Source organism: Macrotis lagotis, chromosome 2 (assembly GCF_037893015.1).
Source record: "Macrotis lagotis isolate mMagLag1 chromosome 2, bilby.v1.9.chrom.fasta, whole genome shotgun sequence".
In the NCBI taxonomy this organism is placed as follows: Eukaryota; Metazoa; Chordata; class Mammalia; order Peramelemorphia; family Peramelidae; genus Macrotis; species Macrotis lagotis.
Window position 1 is genome coordinate 314,665,718 of NC_133659.1, and position 19,419 is coordinate 314,685,136.

The 19,419-nt window shown below is 37.6% G+C and overlaps 1 protein-coding gene and 1 pseudogene across 8 annotated transcripts in view; one reads left to right on the forward strand and one right to left on the reverse strand.

The window, feature by feature from the left end:
- Positions 1 to 19,419, forward strand: part of CFAP54 (cilia and flagella associated protein 54) — a 225,198-nt gene that overhangs the window by 86,944 nt on the left and 118,835 nt on the right. For all 8 annotated transcript variants that reach the window (XM_074226630.1, XM_074226635.1, XM_074226629.1 and 5 more), the window contains 4 exons: positions 51 to 281; positions 5,904 to 6,043; positions 8,885 to 9,045; positions 14,205 to 14,432. In XM_074226630.1, the coding sequence (XP_074082731.1) occupies positions 51 to 281; positions 5,904 to 6,043; positions 8,885 to 9,045; positions 14,205 to 14,432 (760 nt within the window). The remainder of the gene's footprint in view (positions 1 to 50; positions 282 to 5,903; positions 6,044 to 8,884; positions 9,046 to 14,204; positions 14,433 to 19,419) is intronic.
- LOC141510891 (heterogeneous nuclear ribonucleoprotein K pseudogene) lies at positions 5,080 to 5,823 on the reverse strand (annotated as a pseudogene).

Genomic DNA, 19,419 nt, shown 5'->3' on the forward strand with positions numbered 1-19,419 from the left:
TACATAATTTTTATGTTCTGTTTCTTCCTGTTTCTTCTTTCTTCTTCCAGATATAAAAAAACTGACACTACAAAAAATCCTTTGAAAGTCCTGTCAAACCTCTTGGGCCCAAAAGCATTTCGCCATTTAAAAAGAAAAAAGTGGCACCAAATATGTATTGAGGAGTTATCCTGGAGATCTCAGATGAATATATATTTGGCAACTTCTCATTTCAATATGTTCAAAACCAAACTTGCAGAGCGGAAGAAGATTAAAGTTTGTAATTCACAAATTGCGACAAGGTATGAGTATTTTCCATGTAAAATGACTTGTAAAACAGGTACAGGCAGCAATGCAAAGAAATGACTCCTAGGCTTCCAAACAATAAACTGAACTTCATATGTCCCTACTTGGCCATAACATTTGAGCCCTATTCTCTCTATTTGTTCTTCTTCTTTTTATTTTTGCATGGCAATTGGGGTTAAGTGGCTTGCCCAAGGCCACACAGCTAGGTAATTATTAAGTGTCTGATGCTGGATTTGAACTCAGGCACTCCTGACTCCAGGGCCGGTGCTCTATCCACTGTCCCACCTAGCCATTCCCTATTCTCTCTATTTGAACCCTCTTGAAAGACCTTTTGGAGCTAAGATCCCATGTGCTCAGGACCAGCCTCTAATGTGAAATTTTGTTGTTGTTGGTGTTCAGTTGTTCGGTTAGGTCTGATTCTTTGTGACCCCATGGACCACAGCATCCTAGGACCTTCTATCCTCCACTATCTATCAAAGTCTGCCTAAGCTCATGTTTCTTGCTTCTACAATACCATCTCTCCATCTTATTATCTGCCATTCCCTTTTCCTCTTGCCTTCAATCTTTTCCAATATTTGGGCCTTTTTCAATGAGTCTTGTCTTCTCATTATGTGTCCAAAGTATTTAGGTTTCAGTATTTGACCTTCCATGAGTAATTGAATAAATTTCTTTAAGTATTTACTGATTTGATCTTGCTGTCCAAGGGATTTTCAAAAGTCTCCTCCAGCATCAGAATTCAAAAGCATCAATTCAATGGCAATAAGCTTTCCTATTAGTCTCTTAGCCATGCATTACTACTGGAAAAAATCTAGCTTTGACTATACAGAGCTTTGTTGGCAAGGTGATATCTTTGTTTTTTTATGTGCTGTCCAGATTTGCCATAACTTTCCTTGCAAAGAGCAAGTGTCTTTTAATTTCATGGTGCAGTTGTCATCTTCAGTGATCGTTGATAAAGCCCAAGAATCTAAAATCTGACATTACTTCTCTCTCTCTCTCTCTCTCTCTCTCTCTCTCTCTCTCTCTCCCAGGAAGAAATGGGACCAGTTGCCATGATATTGGTTACTTTGTTTTTGATATTGAGTTTCAAGCCAGCTTTCACACTCTCTTCTTTCAATCTTCATCAAAAGGTTTCTTAATTCTCCTTCACTTTTTTTAGGTTTTTGCAAGGCAAATGGGGTTAAGTGGCTTGCCCAAGGCCACACAGCTAGGTAATTATTAAGTGTTTGAGACCGGATTTGAACGCAGGTACTCCTGACTCCACTGCCAGTGCTTTATCCACTGTGCCACCTAGCTGCCCCCCCCTTCACTTTTGCCATCAAGAGTAGCAGCATCTGCATATCTGGGATTGTGGATATTTTTCCAGGCAACTTTGTTTCTGACTTTTGATTCATCCAGCTTGGCATTTTGCCTGATATACTCTGTGGACAAGCTAAATAAATAAGGTGACAATATATAACTTTGTTGTTCATCTTTCCCAATCTAAAACCAATTAGTTGTTCCATTTTCAGTTCCAACTATTGCTTCTTGGTCTGTGTACAGGTTCCTTAGGAGACAAGTAAGTTGATCTTGTTCTCCCCTCTTTTGAGGACTTGTCACATTTTGTTGTGACCCATACAAAGGCTTTAGTTTGTTAATGGAGCCAAAGTAGAGTGTTTTTTTTTTAAATTTGCTTGCTTTTTCCATAATTTAATGAATGTTGGCAATTTAGTTTCTAGTTCCCCTGACTCTTTGAAAACCAACCTGCACTTCTGGTAATTCTTAGGTCACATTTTGTTGAAACTTAGCTTGCAGAATCTTAAACTTATTCTTTCTGACAGGTAAAATGAGTGCAGTTGTTTAGTAATTTGAACATTCGTTGACATCGCCCTTCTTTAGGATTGGGACGCAAACCAATCTTTTCCAATCCATTGGTCACTGTTGAGCTTTCCAAGTTTGCTCGCATTTTATATGTCCTAGTTTAACAGCACTATCTTTTAGATTTTAAATAACTCATTTTGAATAACATCCTCTCCCTTAGTCTTATAAATAGCAAGACTTCCTAAGGCTTTGACTTAACTCTCCTCATGTCTGACTCTAGATCAGTAACCCTACCATCATGGTTGGTGATGTTGAAATCTTCCTTGTATGGTTCTGTATATTCTTAATTTCTTCTAGTTCTTTTAAGTCTCTACTAGTTTTAACTTTTATCATGCCCATTTTTGAATGAAACATTTCCTTAATAGCAAGAGATCTCATTTTCCCTCTTCCATTTATTTTCTTCTATTTCTTTGCTTTTTCATTTAGGAAAACCTTCTTATCTCTCCTTGCTCTTCTCTGCATTCTGTTTGAATATATCTTTCCCTTTTGTTTTCCTTCTTTCCTCAATTTTAGCCATTTGGCTTTCTTGCTCTTCTTTTTTCCTTGAATTTTTTTGGTTGCTGCTTCCCAAACAATACTGCATACCTGTGTCCATGATTCTTCAGGGACTATTAGAGCTTATTCCTTAAATCTTAATTTCATATTCTTAAAGGATGTTAGTTAGTACATAATTATATGGTCTGATAGTTTTCCCTACTCTCAGTTTAAATCTGAATTTTGCCATAAGAAACTCATGATCTGAGCCACAGTTTGCTCCACAGGTTTTGTTTTAAGGATGCTTCACCTTTGATTACAAAGTATAATCCATCTGATTTTGATATGGAGAAGTCCATATGTAGAGTCACCTTTGGGGGTATTAAAAACGAGTGTTTGCTATGTTATCTTAATAAAACTCGACTATTTCATGCCCTGCATCATTTTGTGCACCTGCAAAACTTGTCTGGTATTCTAATTATCTTTTGGTTTCCTACTTTAGTATTCAATCTCCTATAATGAATGTGGCATCTTTGTTTTTAGTGTCATTTCTAGAAGATGTCATAGGGATTCATAGAACTGATAAACATTGGCCTCTGTGGCATCAGTGGTTGGAGCTGAGAGTTGTATTACTGTGATGTTGAATGGTTTGCCTTGGATTTGAACAGATACCATTCAGTCATTTTTGAGATTATATTCCAGTACGGCTGTTCTCATCCTTTTGATTGACTATGAGAGCTACTTCATTTCTTGTAAGGGATTCTTACCCACAGTAAATATATGCTGTGATGACCTGAATTGACTTCATTTAAGTTTCCTGACACCAAAAATATCAATGTTTAAATTTCCATCTCTAGTTTGATCACATTCAACTTACTTTGATTCCTAAATCTTGCATTTTAGGTTCCCATGAAATATTGATCTTTACAGAAATCAGTTTTTCTTTTGTCACCAGATATATCTCTAGCTGAGTTTCCTTTTGACTTTGGCCTAGCCATGTCGTTAATACTGTAGTTTCCTCTGTCATTTGTAGTTTCCTCTGCTCTTCTCCAGTAGCATTTTTGGATACTTTTCTGACCCAAGGGGATCTTCTTCCAGTGTCATTTTTTTATCATTTTTAATTCTGTGTCCATGGAATTTTCTTGGCAAAGATATTGGGATCTCCTTCTCCAATGAATAATCTTTGGATAGAACTCCCTACTTTGACTTGGTAACCCTATATTGAGCTACATAAGACCCTTTACCATGACAGAGCAGCTATCTAGGATGTGCTAAGATGAAATAAAAACCAATAATTATAAGAGCAATAAGACTATCACAAGAGGACAATTCCTTTATAGATCACTCTCCCCCAAATTTGCAGTTACATTTGTTAATTAGCCAAAATCATTGCTTGCTATTTTGGTTTTTGAATCTCCTTCATTGCAACTTGTGGACATTTTTAAAATGAAAGTAGACTTATCTTTGACAAGATTTCATTGCATTTGACTTCTGCTGACTTTTTTAGGTTCACTAAATTTATTTTAAAAATCTTAAACATTTCTTACAAAAGAATCTTACATTCTGCACACTGCTCTGAGTGGATGCTAGAGACACCTTTTTCTCCCCTGTCTCACCCCATTCCCTGCCAAAAAAAATTACACATGGCAAGATGTTCACAATAGTTACAGGGAGGAAAAAGTTATTATTATTGTTTTAACCACCAACAATGAACAAAAATAAAATTCACTCTTTCTCTATTGCTGCTTCAAAGTTTCAGTGTTAGTTTCCTTCCCTTCCCTTCATGTTACCCAGTTGGTTGGGAACTAAACCATTACATCTGATGAAATAAAAGTTTCAATATACTTCAAATGTAGGATACCCATGAAGTAGAAAAATGTTGTTTTTTTCTTAAACAGAAGCAGATTTAAAAAGAAAGATGCTAGACTCTTTCAGCTCTTCACTGATCTTAGAAAAACTATAATGATTCACATTGTTTTGCAATAAATACCGTGTACTATGTATCTGGTCCTGTGTTCCTGTACTGGTAATAATTTGATAATTAGATCCTTCCAAAGGTTCATCAGTTTTGATTGATGCCTCAGATTTGTGATGTATTTCCTGATAATAGATCTAGCCAAATCTTTGAGAATAGTTATTAGGTTGTAATAATAGGTCTGCCAAGATCACCATATGAGCCATGGCCCCTTGCTTAGAAATAATCATATCTAGTACCCCCTGTAAATTCATGGTGTTCAACCTGAGGTTGCCATTCAGAAAGTCTCCATGTATTTATTTCATCAACACTAAAACCAGCCATGCCATTATAACAGTCATTGGGTCTTCCTCTTTGACCATAAACCATAAGATTTCCTCCTGTAGGTGGTCATGGTGGTGGTGCAGAAAGAGAAAGATTTTGGACTCTGCTATGACCCCTGCTACCACATCCAGGAGGAGGTGGTAAGGGTTCTCCTACAATCTCTTCTAGATGGGGATGTAGGATGCCACTACAACCATGGGGAGCATTCTGTCAAAGCCTCCTCTTCCCCACATGAGAAATCCTACTGAGCATCCTCATCAATCATCATACATCATTGTAAAACCACCAGAGTTATAAGGTTCATCATAGAAATTGTGATCGTAGGGTTGTGCATGTCCTTTGAGGGGAAACTCAGAAGATCCAAGATGATTACTGTGCATTTCACAACCCTATTGGGCTTTCCATCAATAAGAACAACTACTTGTGGAGTGAGGATATAGCATTCCTGGACAAACTTGATAGTTGTCTGAGTGTTGTCCTAAAGTTCTTTGATTTTAGGACCTTTGATCCCAATAATTCCTCCTGCCAGACTCTGGTGAATCAAGATTCTTAAACTTGCAGTAAAAGTTGCTTTGTTATAACACTGTACTCTTCCAAGGCTGGAATGACTTCCTTCAGAATTTCTCTGTTTCATTATCTGTGCTGATATTTAATATGTGCTCAGGGCTTTTGCTGTATGGAACTGAAACACTGGCATTGTGGTCTGTATAGTGAATATTTTTGCCTGCCTTATCTAGTCACTGTTCCAGTATTTTTGTTTTGAAGACAAATGTATAGTTCAACCATCTCCTAAGTGTTTCTCCATCTTTTAAACCCTGTTCCTTCTCCATATCTTCATCAGGGTACTTACCAAATTCACCATTGGTTTAGGTATTGGGGAAGGTTTCTTCTGGCTATTCAGTATTCATTTTCTCCAATTAATTAGGCAGAGGCCACCTTCCCCTCTAGCTTCTGCTGATTTTTAAGGCTGTTCTTTTCATCTCTCCAGCTTCCGAAGTTTGGATCCCGATATGTTCACAGTCTACAATTCTGGGACATTGTTAGAGGAGGAAAACGTGAATACAGAAAATTACAAAGCAATGCTTGAATTTCTTCTCTCAAACAAAATAAGAAAGACCAACTTCTCAGGTAGATGAAATGATAGCATTCTTTGGGATTGCCCAACATTTTTCTTTTTTTAATTCAACCTCATTTATCCCCTAATGGTTTGTTGTTAGTAGGATTGACATTAGGTACATTGTTTGGGGCCTGGTCCTGAATTAGCAGACCTCTTAGCAAGATGGTGGGGTCTGGAATGGGAATCAGATCCCAGATGTCTCTCCACCCTCCCAAAGACAGGATGGACTGGGGAAAGCTTCATGAGTAAACCAAAGAAGGAAGGTAGTGGGAATGTGAGGACAAGGAAGAACAGGGGCATGGATGCCAAGAAGGTCTGTGTTAGATTTGGAGTAGGCATGGCTCTTGGAGCCACAGCACACCACTGCCAGTGTGGTTCAGGTCTTTTGACCTACAGCAGTGACCCAGGATTCTGTCATGGTGGAGAGCTAGCCTTGGTCTGAGAGTCAACCTGGAGTGGGGAGGTCTTAACCCACTTGGGTGCCAGGGTTGGGGAGGGTAGTGAATTATTGGGGTACTTTCAGCCTTTTGCACCTGTGCTCTATGAGCAAGCCCACCCTCTGGCAAAGCATCTCAGAGCTGTGGTTCCATGCTCCTCCTGGTGGCCACACCCTACCGGCTAAGGAGCTTGGAATCCTCAGGACTGTGAAAGCTGGCTCATCCTCTGGTCCCTTCACAGTCATCCCTTCTCCTTTCTGGCATGCTCAGGTTAGACCTTGGGGACTTTGAGCCCAGAAATGGCTGCTCTTTTGTGTTGGAAATAGCATCTTACATATGGTTATACTATACAGTATCAGATATGGTATATATAGTCATAAGTGAACCTCTTGGTGTATTTTTTTTGGGGGAGGAGTGAAGGTTTTAAAAACAATTAATTCTTAACTTTTATTTATTTACACCCTGTGCTTTTATACTTTAGTCATGTCACAATATGTATTCCCACTTTTTAATTAGATTTTTTTCCCCCCAGTTATGCAGTGGGATCTCCACCTTCATTCTCTTCATTTTATTTTCAGAGATGCCAAGCCCATTTGCAAATGTCTGGTTTCTACATAGGGACCATAATGCACAGAGCTCCAATTGCCTTAAAACTTCTCTCTTTCAGAGCTTGTTATGAAAACTGAGCCCAGTTAGATCTTGTCAATGAGCCTCGTTATCTAATATCCAGCTCAGAGACCAGGCTAATCCGTAGGGGAAATCTTCTTTGTGCTTCGACACAACGTTTTGAGGGAAGAGCAAAGAACCCCTCCTTGGGGTGCAAAGGGAGACTGGGATCCTCACCAAATTCTACTCCTTGTCCCCAGAATATGGTGCATGCCTTCCAGCCCCTGTATCTCTGTTCATGCTGCCTTTTACTGTGTGGAGAATGCAGTTTACCATCCATTCAATCTAAACAAATTATATCCATTTTTCAATACCCAACCAAGTCATCACTGGAACATTTTCCCTGGTTACCAAAACTCTGAAAGCATTTTTTTTACTTGAATTGCTTGTTTAATCCCTACCCAGTCATCAGTCTATGAAAGTATGGGTATGGTTGCCTTATAGTGTATTCCCACATTGGGCACAAGTGTCGATATGGATGCCACTAATGAATAGCATAGATGGATAGCTTGAAGCTGATTCCTGGGCTATTCCAATGCAGGTAGTAGAAAAACTGTAAGGTAAATAGCAGAATGCACCCAATTATCCAAGCAAAATAGCAAATACAAATTACACAGATTAGAATATGCTTAAGAATATATGAATGTGAATATGATCTTTAGCTGAGAGCAAGATGAGAGCTCAGGTCAGAACACAGAAGGGTTTCATGTCCCCTAAAATATAGTCTCTAGAGAGGTAAGCTAGAAATCAGGGACAGGTTGAGTAGCCCACCTCCCCTATATGCCTACAGAGTTCAAAGTGTCTTCTGGGTGGTGTCCTCTGCCCTTGTGTCCTTATACTCATTAGGTAGATTCATGACATCAGCACATTCTCCACCATTTAGGAATCACGTTACAAACTCTTCAGTGTCCCAAGTTGTCGCAACCTTATCTGAAAGTCTAAATCTTTCTAGTATACTTTCTTTTTAAAATTTTTTTAAATTAATTTTTCTCTAATACACTTTCACTGAGTTTAGATTACTGGAATTTTGTATGCTCCCAAGTGTCCTTATCCCAGGTGAGGTCCATTACAAATATTTGTTGACTAATGCTAGAAGATATTAAACATTCCTCCATGGGAGTCCCTGAGGCTTCTTTGTGCCCCTTTTGAGCCTGGACTTTCTGGGCACCTCCATCAACCACAAAACCCATCCCTGTCATATGAATCATTCATTGTTTCTTTGAAATGTATCTAAAGCCCATTGCCACTGTGACTCTAGAAGAGCCACAGAAGAAAAATTTCCTCCTCTTTGGGCTTTCAGGTGACATGTTATATGGTGTTGGGGGGGGCAATGTGCCCTAGATTTTAATCTCAGGAAAAGAACCCCAAATGTTGTTTTTTAAGGACCTTTTCATTCATTTCCCTGATAAACTGTAAAATCTCTGAGGCTAGGGTCCTTCTCTTGGGTATTTTTGTAACCCACACTTAGCACAGCACAGGCTTGCACTTAATATGTACCCAATAAAACAACTGGCAAATGAATAAATGCATTTTAAAAAATGGAACTGAAATTGGAATAAGCTGGAAAAAACACTGATGTATGTATGGTTTGAGGGAAAAAAAAAACCTCACCAATGTGCCATGATTTACTTTACCGTAGTAGGCATTTTTAGCTTTAATTATGGTACAGTATTGAATCTGAATGCTTCAGGGAACATAATGAGCAGTTTAATATTGATCCTTTTGTTTGTTTGTTTATTTTATCTATAGATATTGATGAATTTTCTTATACCAGCTCCAAAGTGAGTGAAGGAGAAAGCTCCAAAGTGCAGGCCTCATCTGACGGAGAAAGTAGTGGTAAAGATCGAATGGCAAATCTTGGAATCTTGGAACATTTTATTAGAACCTTTTCGTATTGCAGAAGAGCCGTGGTAATGTAGCAAATCCCATTATCTTATTTACCAATTAAATAGTTTCTTTGATAAGAGCATTGGAATAAAGATGAAACAAGTGTTGCTCAACACTTTTTCATGTTTTTCATTTACTAATTAATCAAGCATTTTCTTTGATAAGAGCATTGGAATAAAGATGTTCTAAATTTGTTTAGATCTTTTTCATGTTTTTGGAAATCATTCATCCCCTCACCTCTAATATGGTTAGGGGGCTAGACTTGAGCTCTAGTAGATGTATGAACCTGGGCAAAGTCACTTAATCATAGATTCATCATAGTCAATGAACAAACATATAGGACACTGGACTTGAAGTTAGGAAGACTTGGGTTCCAATTCTGATTCAGACTCTTGCTAGCTATCTGACCATGGGTAAATCACTTAACTTCTCTGTTCTTCAATTTCCTTTTCTATAAAATGATGGAATTGGACTTGAAGGAACCTAAGATGCCCTTAAACTCTATATCAATAATCCTAGGAATCCCTCAATCTGTTTTCTCATTTGTAAAATGGGGCAGTTGAATTCTAAGATCTAGTCCCAGATCTTTGATCCTATCACCAAATTTGAACTGAGTTGCCCAGGTAGCATATAGATTACAAATAGAGGCAGAACCCCATGTGCATACACAATATATCTGGGAAAAAGCATTCTTTTTTTTCATTGTCTACTAGAAATCACATAGGTCTGGAATTTTGTTGGTAGCTCTAAAATATTTTGGGGTGTTTAGCAGGAGTCCTGCTTTTGTTAGACTCCATCATGTTATATCAATACCTCGATCTCTGTCACCATCCTTTCTAACAGCTGCTGTCACCTAGGCCTCTGATCCCAAGGTTTTGGGGTCTGACTTAGGGATGACCATGTCATGGCAAGTACAAAAGCTCTGCCAATGGATTTCCTTCTCTATCAGATTTGACCGGGCAAGGAAAGATTTTCATATGTGTCTGATGATAAATTAAGTGTACCCTCAGTAGACTAGCTTAACCAAGTGTGGAGAGGTTCTTGACCATTGGGTTGACCAGTAGGTAATGAATTGATAGGCCATGGCTATAGGTAAGAAGAACAATATGGCATTGACCTTCTATAGTGATGATAACAAAAGTAGTGGAAGAAAAGAGAAAAACAGAGTTTCTAGACCTAGAGAGCTTATTCAACGTTTCAGATGGACTCAGTGAACAGAGAGTGACATGAGCCGAAAATGAACAGGAGGAGGAAGTGGAGAGTGGTCTATTGCATTTGGGATCATATATGAATTTCCAGTGATGCTGTGTAGCTTCCAGTCATGGAATACTGTAGTCTGTATAGAAATGAAATTGAGAACCACTCAATAGGCAGTAGAAAAGTATATAGTGGATAGGTGAGCAGGCTGAAACTTGGAACAAAGGAAGAATTACAGGGGAGGACTGTGAAAGATGTCACTAGAACAGTTTCTGACAGGAGAAGGAAGAAGAGATGACCTTTTCACATCCCAAGAAGGAGGGACAGTCAGTAGGCTCAGTTGCCTAGTCCATCTGCATTGATGGAGGTAATACCTATAATGAATAAAATCAGATCCCACTTGAATAATAGCATCCTAGGGAATTCATTACCTTCTGAAGTAATCCTTCATTTGTGCTGAGCTCTAGTTATTAGGACGTCTTTTCTTTTATAAAGCAAGAATCTAATCATCTAATTCTCATTTACCTTCCTGGTTATGACCCTCAGAGCTAAGAAAAACAATTTAGATCTCCCTTCCACATGGTAATTCTTAGAAATAACTAATATAATCTTCTGGACCTTCTTTTTTTGGGCCAAACTTTAGTTCCATCAAATATTATATGACATGGTCTCCATTCCTTTTCTGATTATTCTTTCTTGGGACCATGAATCTGAAGAATCAATTAGAGAAATTAACTCTGATCTGGGGCAAGTAACTTTTTGCACTTTCAGCTTCTCAGTTGAAAATTTGGGCTGAGTGATCTGTCAGTAATTTTATATAAGGCATTATGCTGGGTGACATGGCTGCACTTCTCTCCCTTATCTCCTCAAGGATAGGTTTTTCTTATGTAGACCCTAATGCGTTGAACTCATATTTATGAAAATTTGAATCCTAAGCAGGTTTGTTAGGGATACATGTATTTCTTGGAAAGAGGCTTAACAACAGGGGGAAAATCTTAACAGTATCTTATAGAATTGAACAGGCTATCTACCCTGCTCATTTTATACTTGGGGAAATGAAGCCTGGAAAGGGTAAGACTCAGCATTTTATAGGAAGTGAATAATAGGGCTAATAGTTGGACACCAAACGTACATCCTTTATGCCATAGTATGTCACTTCTCCATACCCAAAGGATAAGTTCACAGATCTGTAAATTAAATAGGTCATCCCTATTACGTAGAATTGTCTACTCTATGGACTATAGATTTTATAGAATCATTGTTCTGAACCCTGAGAGCAGCTACCTTGTGTGACAGAAGAAATTGAGGTTCAGTTTCTTTATATTGATGTTTATTACAGAAAGTATTTCTTTCAATCTCTATTAACTTTTGGGTGCCATTTTTATTTAAGAATTTCCTCAATTTCCATCACTACAAAAAGAGCTGCTATGAATATTTTGGAACATGTGGGATTTTTCCCATTTTTTATGATTTCTTTTGGATCTAGGTCTAGCATTGGTATTACAGGGTAAAAGGATATGATTAGTTTTATTGCTCTTTGGGCATAGTTCTAGATTGTTCTCCAGAAAGGTTGGATCTGTTCACAACTCCACCATCAATGCATCAATGTCCCAATCCTCCCACAGCCTCGTTTTTCCCTTTTTGTCACCTTAGCCAATCTGATGGGTGTGAAGAACAACCTTTATAAACTTATGTCATCAGCAATGTCACCATCTTCATTATTGAACTATCCATGTGATTTCCTCAGGGTGGGAGACTCCTGGGACGGAATCCCTAGGATCATAGACATTGACTTGAAAGGATTTTAGGAAGTCATTGAGGCCGACATCCCTATTTTGGAGATGAGGAGAAGCTTGTTTTTTTTCTTTAAAGTACCTTCATTTGATGACAGGGTTCCACTTAAGAATGTCAGGGTCTCACTTAAGAAATATATATGCAGCAAATGTTTGTGGCCATAGGACTTCAGGACCCCAGAAGTACATTTGTCCTATGCTGTATGTTGTTCTACCAAGTGCTTTTGACTGATGCTTCTCTGGAAGCTTTTCCAGGTGTATATTTTCAGGCTCAGTTGAAAGTCTCAATAGATAAATTATGGTGCTCTTCTCCAGCTCATTTAGAAAGAGTAGGTTCTCTTGTCTAAGGATCAGTAGAAAGTTCTCCAGTTTTGCACATTAGGTCTTGACTTGGAGGCTTGTGAATTCCCATCAGGAGATTCTCCATTCCAGACACCAAATCCTCAGGAACCAAAGAGTTGGGTTCTCTCTCCCAGCAAACTTGTATCCTTGCTGACAGAGGCTTTAGGTTCTTAAACAAGAAAACTCACCCTAATTTATGACAACTATATTGAGGATTAAGTGACTGGTTCAAAATAAGGGTGGCAATAAATGACCTATGATCATCTGACTCCAGACCCAGCCATTTTTCCAGTGTGGCACACTACTTCTAACATTTTAAAATATATTTTTCTTATTATTTAAAAAATAATTTTAAAAATTCATTTTTAAAACTTTGAATTTCATTTTCCCCTTACTCCTTCCCTTTCTTTGAAAGCAATTTAATATAGATTATATAGGTGCAGTCATATAAAACTTATTATATATTAGTCAAGTTCTGAAAGAAAACACAGACCTAATTGCAACATTTATCCCCCCCCCCAAAGTATTCTTTGATCTGCATTTATGAGTCATCAGTTGTTTTATTTTTTTCTGGAACAGAATAGCATTATAATGAGTCCTTCAGAATTATTTTAGATCTTTGTATTGTTGAGAATAGCTAAGTCAATCACAGTTGATCATCATTCACTATTGATCTTGCTATGTGAACAATGTTCTCCTGGTTCTGCTCACTTCATGTTATATCAGCTCATACAAAATTTCCCAGGTTTTTCTGTAAGCATTCTGCTTCTCATTTCTTATAGAATAATAGTATTCCATCATAACCATATTCCCAACTTCTTTAACCATCCCTTAACTGATGCGCCTTCTCTCTCTTTCCAGTTTTTTGCCACATCAAAAAGAATTGCTTTTTTTTTGTTTTTGTGTGTTCTTTCTCTTTTTCTTTGATCTCTTTGAGATTTAGCAATGGTATTTCTAGGTCAAAAGGGATGCCTAGTTCTATAAGCCTTTTGGCATAGTTACAAATTGCTCTCCAGAATGGTTGGATCAATTCCCAATCCACCAACAATGCATTGTTGATGTTGGTCAGTTGTTCAGTTGTGTGACCCCGTGGACCATAGCATGCTAAAGCTGTCCATGGGGTTTTCTTGGCAAAGATGCCAGAGTGGTTTGTCATCTCCTCATCCATGGGTTAAGGCAAACAGATGCTAAGTGTTTTGCCCAAGGTCATATAACTAGTGACTGAGGCTAGATTTGAACTTAAGTCTTTCTGATTGCAGACCTAGTACATTGTCCAATGATCTACCTCTAGCATTAGTGAATTAGGGTTCACATTTTTCTACATCTCCTCCAACATTTATTTTCCTTTTCTGTTATTTTTGCCTATCTGATGGATGTGAGGTGGTACCTTAAGAATTTATACCAGTATTTTCAATAAGAGAATTTATATTTACACATATGTATAGCTTTCCTCAACCTGATTCTTATTTGATCTTGATGTCGGACATTTTTTTAATGTAGGCTTTACATTTTGACTATGGTGCCTAAAAAATTATTGCTTATTAAACATATTTTAGTATCTTAGCATTGCTTCAATAGTAGTTTTGCATTATACCGAGACATTCATTAGATCCATATTAGGTATACTTTAGAAATAATTTCTTTGAAAGTCTTTTTATTTCATATAGATACTTTACATTTTTAAGGAATGCCCTTTTGATTTCATATTAGCTAGATTAAAGAATGAAATGTTACTGACAATCTCTAAAAGAGCACGTGTATTTTAATAACTCAGTGAAGAAATATGTTTTTCCACACACATATATATCTTCTGAAAATTGAGTCTATGTTGCATATTGCATCTGTTCTAGGTTTTTGCTCATCGTGGTGGATACTGGACCTTACTTCAGAATGCCTCCCGACTTCTCTGGAGCTATGCCTTGGAAGTGCAGATGCTCCTTCAACAGGCAAATATTTCTTCCAAAGGATTTCCTGTCAGCAAGGATGCTATCTTATGCACATTTGTGTTGCCATTTTATTTGACATCGGAAGCCCTCCTTGACATGCTGGTAGACCTGCAGAATAGTAAATCTCTTAAGGTAAGGTCAGTTGAGTAGATAAAGTCTCTCTACTGTGTCTTCCCGTGGAAACTATTATCAGGAAGGAAGGTTTTAGGTAGGTCATATAGCAAGGGTGATTTTCATTGTCCTTAAATTTTGAAGAAGATCTTGCCAGCCAGATTAATGGTGACCTGACTTGCATATTGTTTATTACCGTGAGGTGTGTATTGTGCAATGACATCTTCTCATTTGCCTTTACCAGACCTGTTCCCCCATGGCCTGACTTGATAGGAAAAAGGACTTTTGGGAATGGTCTGGTTTCTGCAAGAATTCTTGGTCCTTGAGTACTATTTTCCCCTTCTGCATCAGCAAGAAACCTTGGTACTCCAGAAGTTCCAGGGAAAGAACCAATATTTTGTCTGGAGACAAAATAGTGGTTCATGCCATCCAAGGGGCCATGACATTTCAGCAATGTTGGACTGCAGCAGTTTGGTTAATCCAAACCTGTTTCTTTTTTAAATTTCTTTTTAAAATTTCTTTTGAATTTTACAATTTTCCCCCCTAATCTCTCTTCCCTGCTCTCACCCCCCCCCCCCACAGAAGGTAGTCTGTTAGTCCTTACATTGTTTCTATTGATCAAAATTGAATGTGTTGAGAGAAGTCATATCCTTAAGGAAAAAAATAAAGTTTAAGAGACAGCAAAATTACATAAGAATAGCGCAAACCTCTTTCTTGATGGACTAATAATTGCATAGCATGCACTTCCTCTCAGACCTTCAGCCCAAAGAGTTTGGTTTCCAGAAACTGCCTGGCGGGTCATGAGAATAACATGGCTAACACATCATTTATGGATGGAGAAGATATCTGAATGTCTTTGAACCTCCACCTTTTGTTCTTGATTACTGAAAATATTCTTGACAAATGTTTTCACTCTGGTCTGTCTTGCGCTGTTCAAGGATTTCACCACTGGCCACACAGCATGATTGTCTCTAATCGAACAATGACAGAACCTTAATGCTCAGAGATCAGCAACTCAAAATTTATTGGGTTGAGTCAATAAGGAAAATGTCAAGTATTACCAGATTCAGGTGTTAAATAGATGTGTTTTCATTGTATTTAACAACAGAATTGAATGTTGATGACTGAATGAATGGATACCTTTTGTTGTACTCATTTTAGAGTCCTTTCAAGAATTCACAGCTTGGGAAAAATAGAAATTAATCTTTCTTCTGTTTATATTTAGTTTGGTTGTAGTCCATCTGTTCCTCGTAATTCTGTTGAACATGATACTTAGCTTTTAACTGAAGTTAATTTAAATTATGATAGTATTAGAATTCAACTGTTGATGCAGTCACAAAAAATGAATACTACTCTACTGTCACCTTCCATGGTAGAGCTCATTATTTGTGTTCATTCAAGTTGTATTTGTATCAAAGTGTGTGTGTATGTATGTGTGTGTGTGTGTGTGTGTGTGTGTGTGTGTGTGTGTGTCACTAAGAGTTGAACTAGGTTTTTAGGTTAAAAAACAACAGCAACCAAAAAAAAGCTTTGCTCTCACTTGTTGAAATAAGTCCAAACCTGGAGGAAACAGTGAACTTTCTATCCACACACAGAATTGGAAAGCATAATAAATTTGAAAACTAAAATGGTTTTATGCCTCTTTTTAGTGACTAAGCAGAGGGTGAGGAAGTGAGGAGAGTAGCTGCTAGTCTGCTGCTAACCAATGAAAATTCTTAAAGAAAGGGACTAGGCTTCATTAGAACCTGAAAAGGAACTCCTGGGCATGGTCAATCACATACTGAAGACCTTAGGAGAGCACATCTCAAAAAGTTCAGAGAAAAGATGATCCTGTGGTCAGAGACTCCACAAGGATCCAGTGGTTCTCCAGAGCAGGGTTTGGATATTGGGATGGAGGAGTGTCTGAATGAGGAAGAAGATGAAGATCATCTAAAAAAGATAAGATGATGGAGAGGTGTGGGTGCCGCAGGAATGAAAAGGGCACACTCACACATAAAAAAATGCATTTCAATGAAAGCAGGGGCATATAGCAAAAAAAATAGAATAAAAACACCCAAACAGCCTAACAAAAACTGCAAGAATTCTGTCAGGGTCAATCCTAGAGAGAGGCAAGAAATGATATAATTTACACAGGAAGGATATTACAAGGGCAAGAAGAATAAGAGCTATGATTTCAGCTTGCTTTTCTGTATCCTTTATCAGAAAGGTTCTTCAAATTGGAAAAGGTGGTTAAGAGGGTTTTGGAATAAAAAAAATGGGGAGAGATAAGAAGGCACCAAATCAGCTCATGTCTCATGGCTAGGGTGAACTATACCTGCAAGGTATTGAAGGAACTGACCTGAGTATTTATAGTAGGAATGGGAATAGAAAACAAACATTCCTGGAATACCTCCTGGGAGAAGATCTGACTAATAGTTTACAAAGTTTTTTCATAGGATCCTCAGAACTAGTATTAGTACATAGGAACTAGTATTATCCCCATTTGACAGATGAGGAAACTGAGGCAAACAAAGGTTAGATGACTTGCTCATGGCCAAGTAGCTATCAAGTATTTGAAATTTCAGATTTTCTTAAGTGGAAGGAGCATTGTTTTATCCACAATGCTATCTAACTGCTTTGTAGAAGCAGTGGCTATTGTGGGAACATTTTACATAACTGCATATGTATAATTTAGATCAAATCACTTGTCTTCTAAAAGAAGAGAGGAGAATAAGGGAGGAAAAGAATTTGGAACTCAAAAAGTTTCATTTATGTGTAATTGAGAAGTAAAAATTAAAAATAAAAGAACTTGGGGCCTTGAGGGAAAAGAATTCAGTGAGGAGGGGTTGCATCCAGGCATGGGGGACTGCCACAATAAAGGAACCAAGGTAGTAGATGGAATGTTGATTGTGAGGAGCAATGATAGATAGGTTGGTTGGTCATGTCCAGTGAGACTGTCCTATAAACATGCAATCCAGTATTTGAGGCTTACAAAGTCAAGCATAGAAGTTTACAATTTATTCTTTTGGGAGCCACTGTGGATATTTCACTACATTGTCTTCATTTGTATTTAATCTCTATATGCTTATAGAATATAAATGCAATATCTACTGTCAGAGTATTATTTCCTTGAGAATACTGAATATTTCATCCTTTGTGTCTGTAACTTTCTTGCAGTATCAGACATCAATTGTTGTAGGCACTTAAAACAGTCTTGTTGGTTGACTGAGGATGAAAAACCATCACAAAAACATGAAGGTGAGGGAATGGAATATATTTAGAATCTTCAAGTGTGAGAAATTGGAAATTCAGAGAAATCTACAGGTCAGGTTTACAGAAGAGAAATTTTAGGGGGTACAGGATTGCTGTCTTTAAATATTTGAAGTCTTGATTTTTATACCATGAACAAATGAATGGAAAAAACATTTAAGAAATGCTTTATCTGAACTAGGCTCTGTGCCCAGCTTTGGGGTACAACTAGAAGTAAATAAGACATTCAAGGATCTCACATTCTATAAAAAGTGGGGTTGACATATAGCAAAACTCAGAGGAAGCTGAAAAGGATTGGTAGTCCCAGTATTAGGGAAGATAAGGTTAAAAACTCACTACAACTGAGACCCACATGCGAGAAAAGTGAACAGATGGGAAGGGGCAACTACCAAATATTTTAAAATATTTTATTTTCCCCCAAATTGCATGTAAAAACAATTTTAACATGTAGTTGGGGGGGAAATAAATTTTTTTAAGTTTTGAGTTTTATATCTTTTATATATATTTTTAAGTTTTGAGTTCCAAATTATATCTTTTTTTCTCTCCCCCTCCCTGAGCTAAATAGTAAGTAATCTGATAAAAGGTTATATATGTGCAGTCTTATAAAATACTTCCATATTAGTCATTTTATGGAAGAAAACTCTAATCAAGAAAGAAAGAAAAAACAAAAGAAAAGCACCATGCTTCAGCCTATTCAGATGCCACCAGTTCTTTCTCTGGAAACAGATAGCATTTTTCATTATGAATCCTTTGGGATTGTACAAGCAATAATTATGCACCAGGAAATAGGCTAAGCAATTCACAAATAGGTAAATTTTGGTTTCATGTAAAGAATTTACTGATAATTAAAACTGTCTGACTCTAGAGGAAGTCCTTTTGTTAGGTTCTGATTTACTCGTTGGAATTATATGGACGGAAACTCAGTAGTCTTTTGTCAGGGATCATATAAGAAATATTGATGGTTCAAGAAATGAATGGCTCAGGGAACTTGTGAATCTAGAATAAGAGAGATGAAAGATCCAATCTCCACATCTTAAGAAAAAGCAGATTAAACCTAGATATGTTCATCTAGTCATAATTAACCTAGTCTGAATGGAGATAATATTTTGACCCAGGGAAATTAGTAAAATTTCAGAGAGAGAAGAGGACCCTGGATAAAACTTGAGTAGACAACCTTGCTTAAAGGTAATCAAACTGAATCTAAACTCTCAGTGAATACTGAGAAGGCTCAGGGAATACAGAAAAGATTGGAAAAAGGAGAGAGAAGAATGTCAAAGAAGGAAAGAATACCCATGAAAATGGAATAATCAATGGTTTTAAAAGCAAAGTCAAAGAGAATGGAGACTAAGAAAATCACTGGCAACATTTGAGAGCAGTTTCTGTCCATGAGTCGGGTCAGTGGTCAACTTAAGTAGATGGAGTGAATGGGTGGTGAGGAGGGAAGATAAGGGATGGGGGAATATACTCTTTCTTGGAGTGGAAAGGATCACTAAGGGAAGATATTTTTACCAAAAGAGATACTTGAGAAGCTGTTTTAATGTACCAGTTATGTACAAGGATGCACTTATGCAAAGCTGTCCTAGCAGACATGGAGGAAGCCAGAGCTCCCACTGCTAGGAGGCTATCACAGATGCAGAACTATCCTTGAGACATGGTAGGATTCTACTCTTGACATTTTTTTAGTGTACTGAATTTAAATTTTATTGTAAAGTTGAGGTTTGAGGAAACCCCAAAATGAAATCTATTTTCTGTCTCTCTC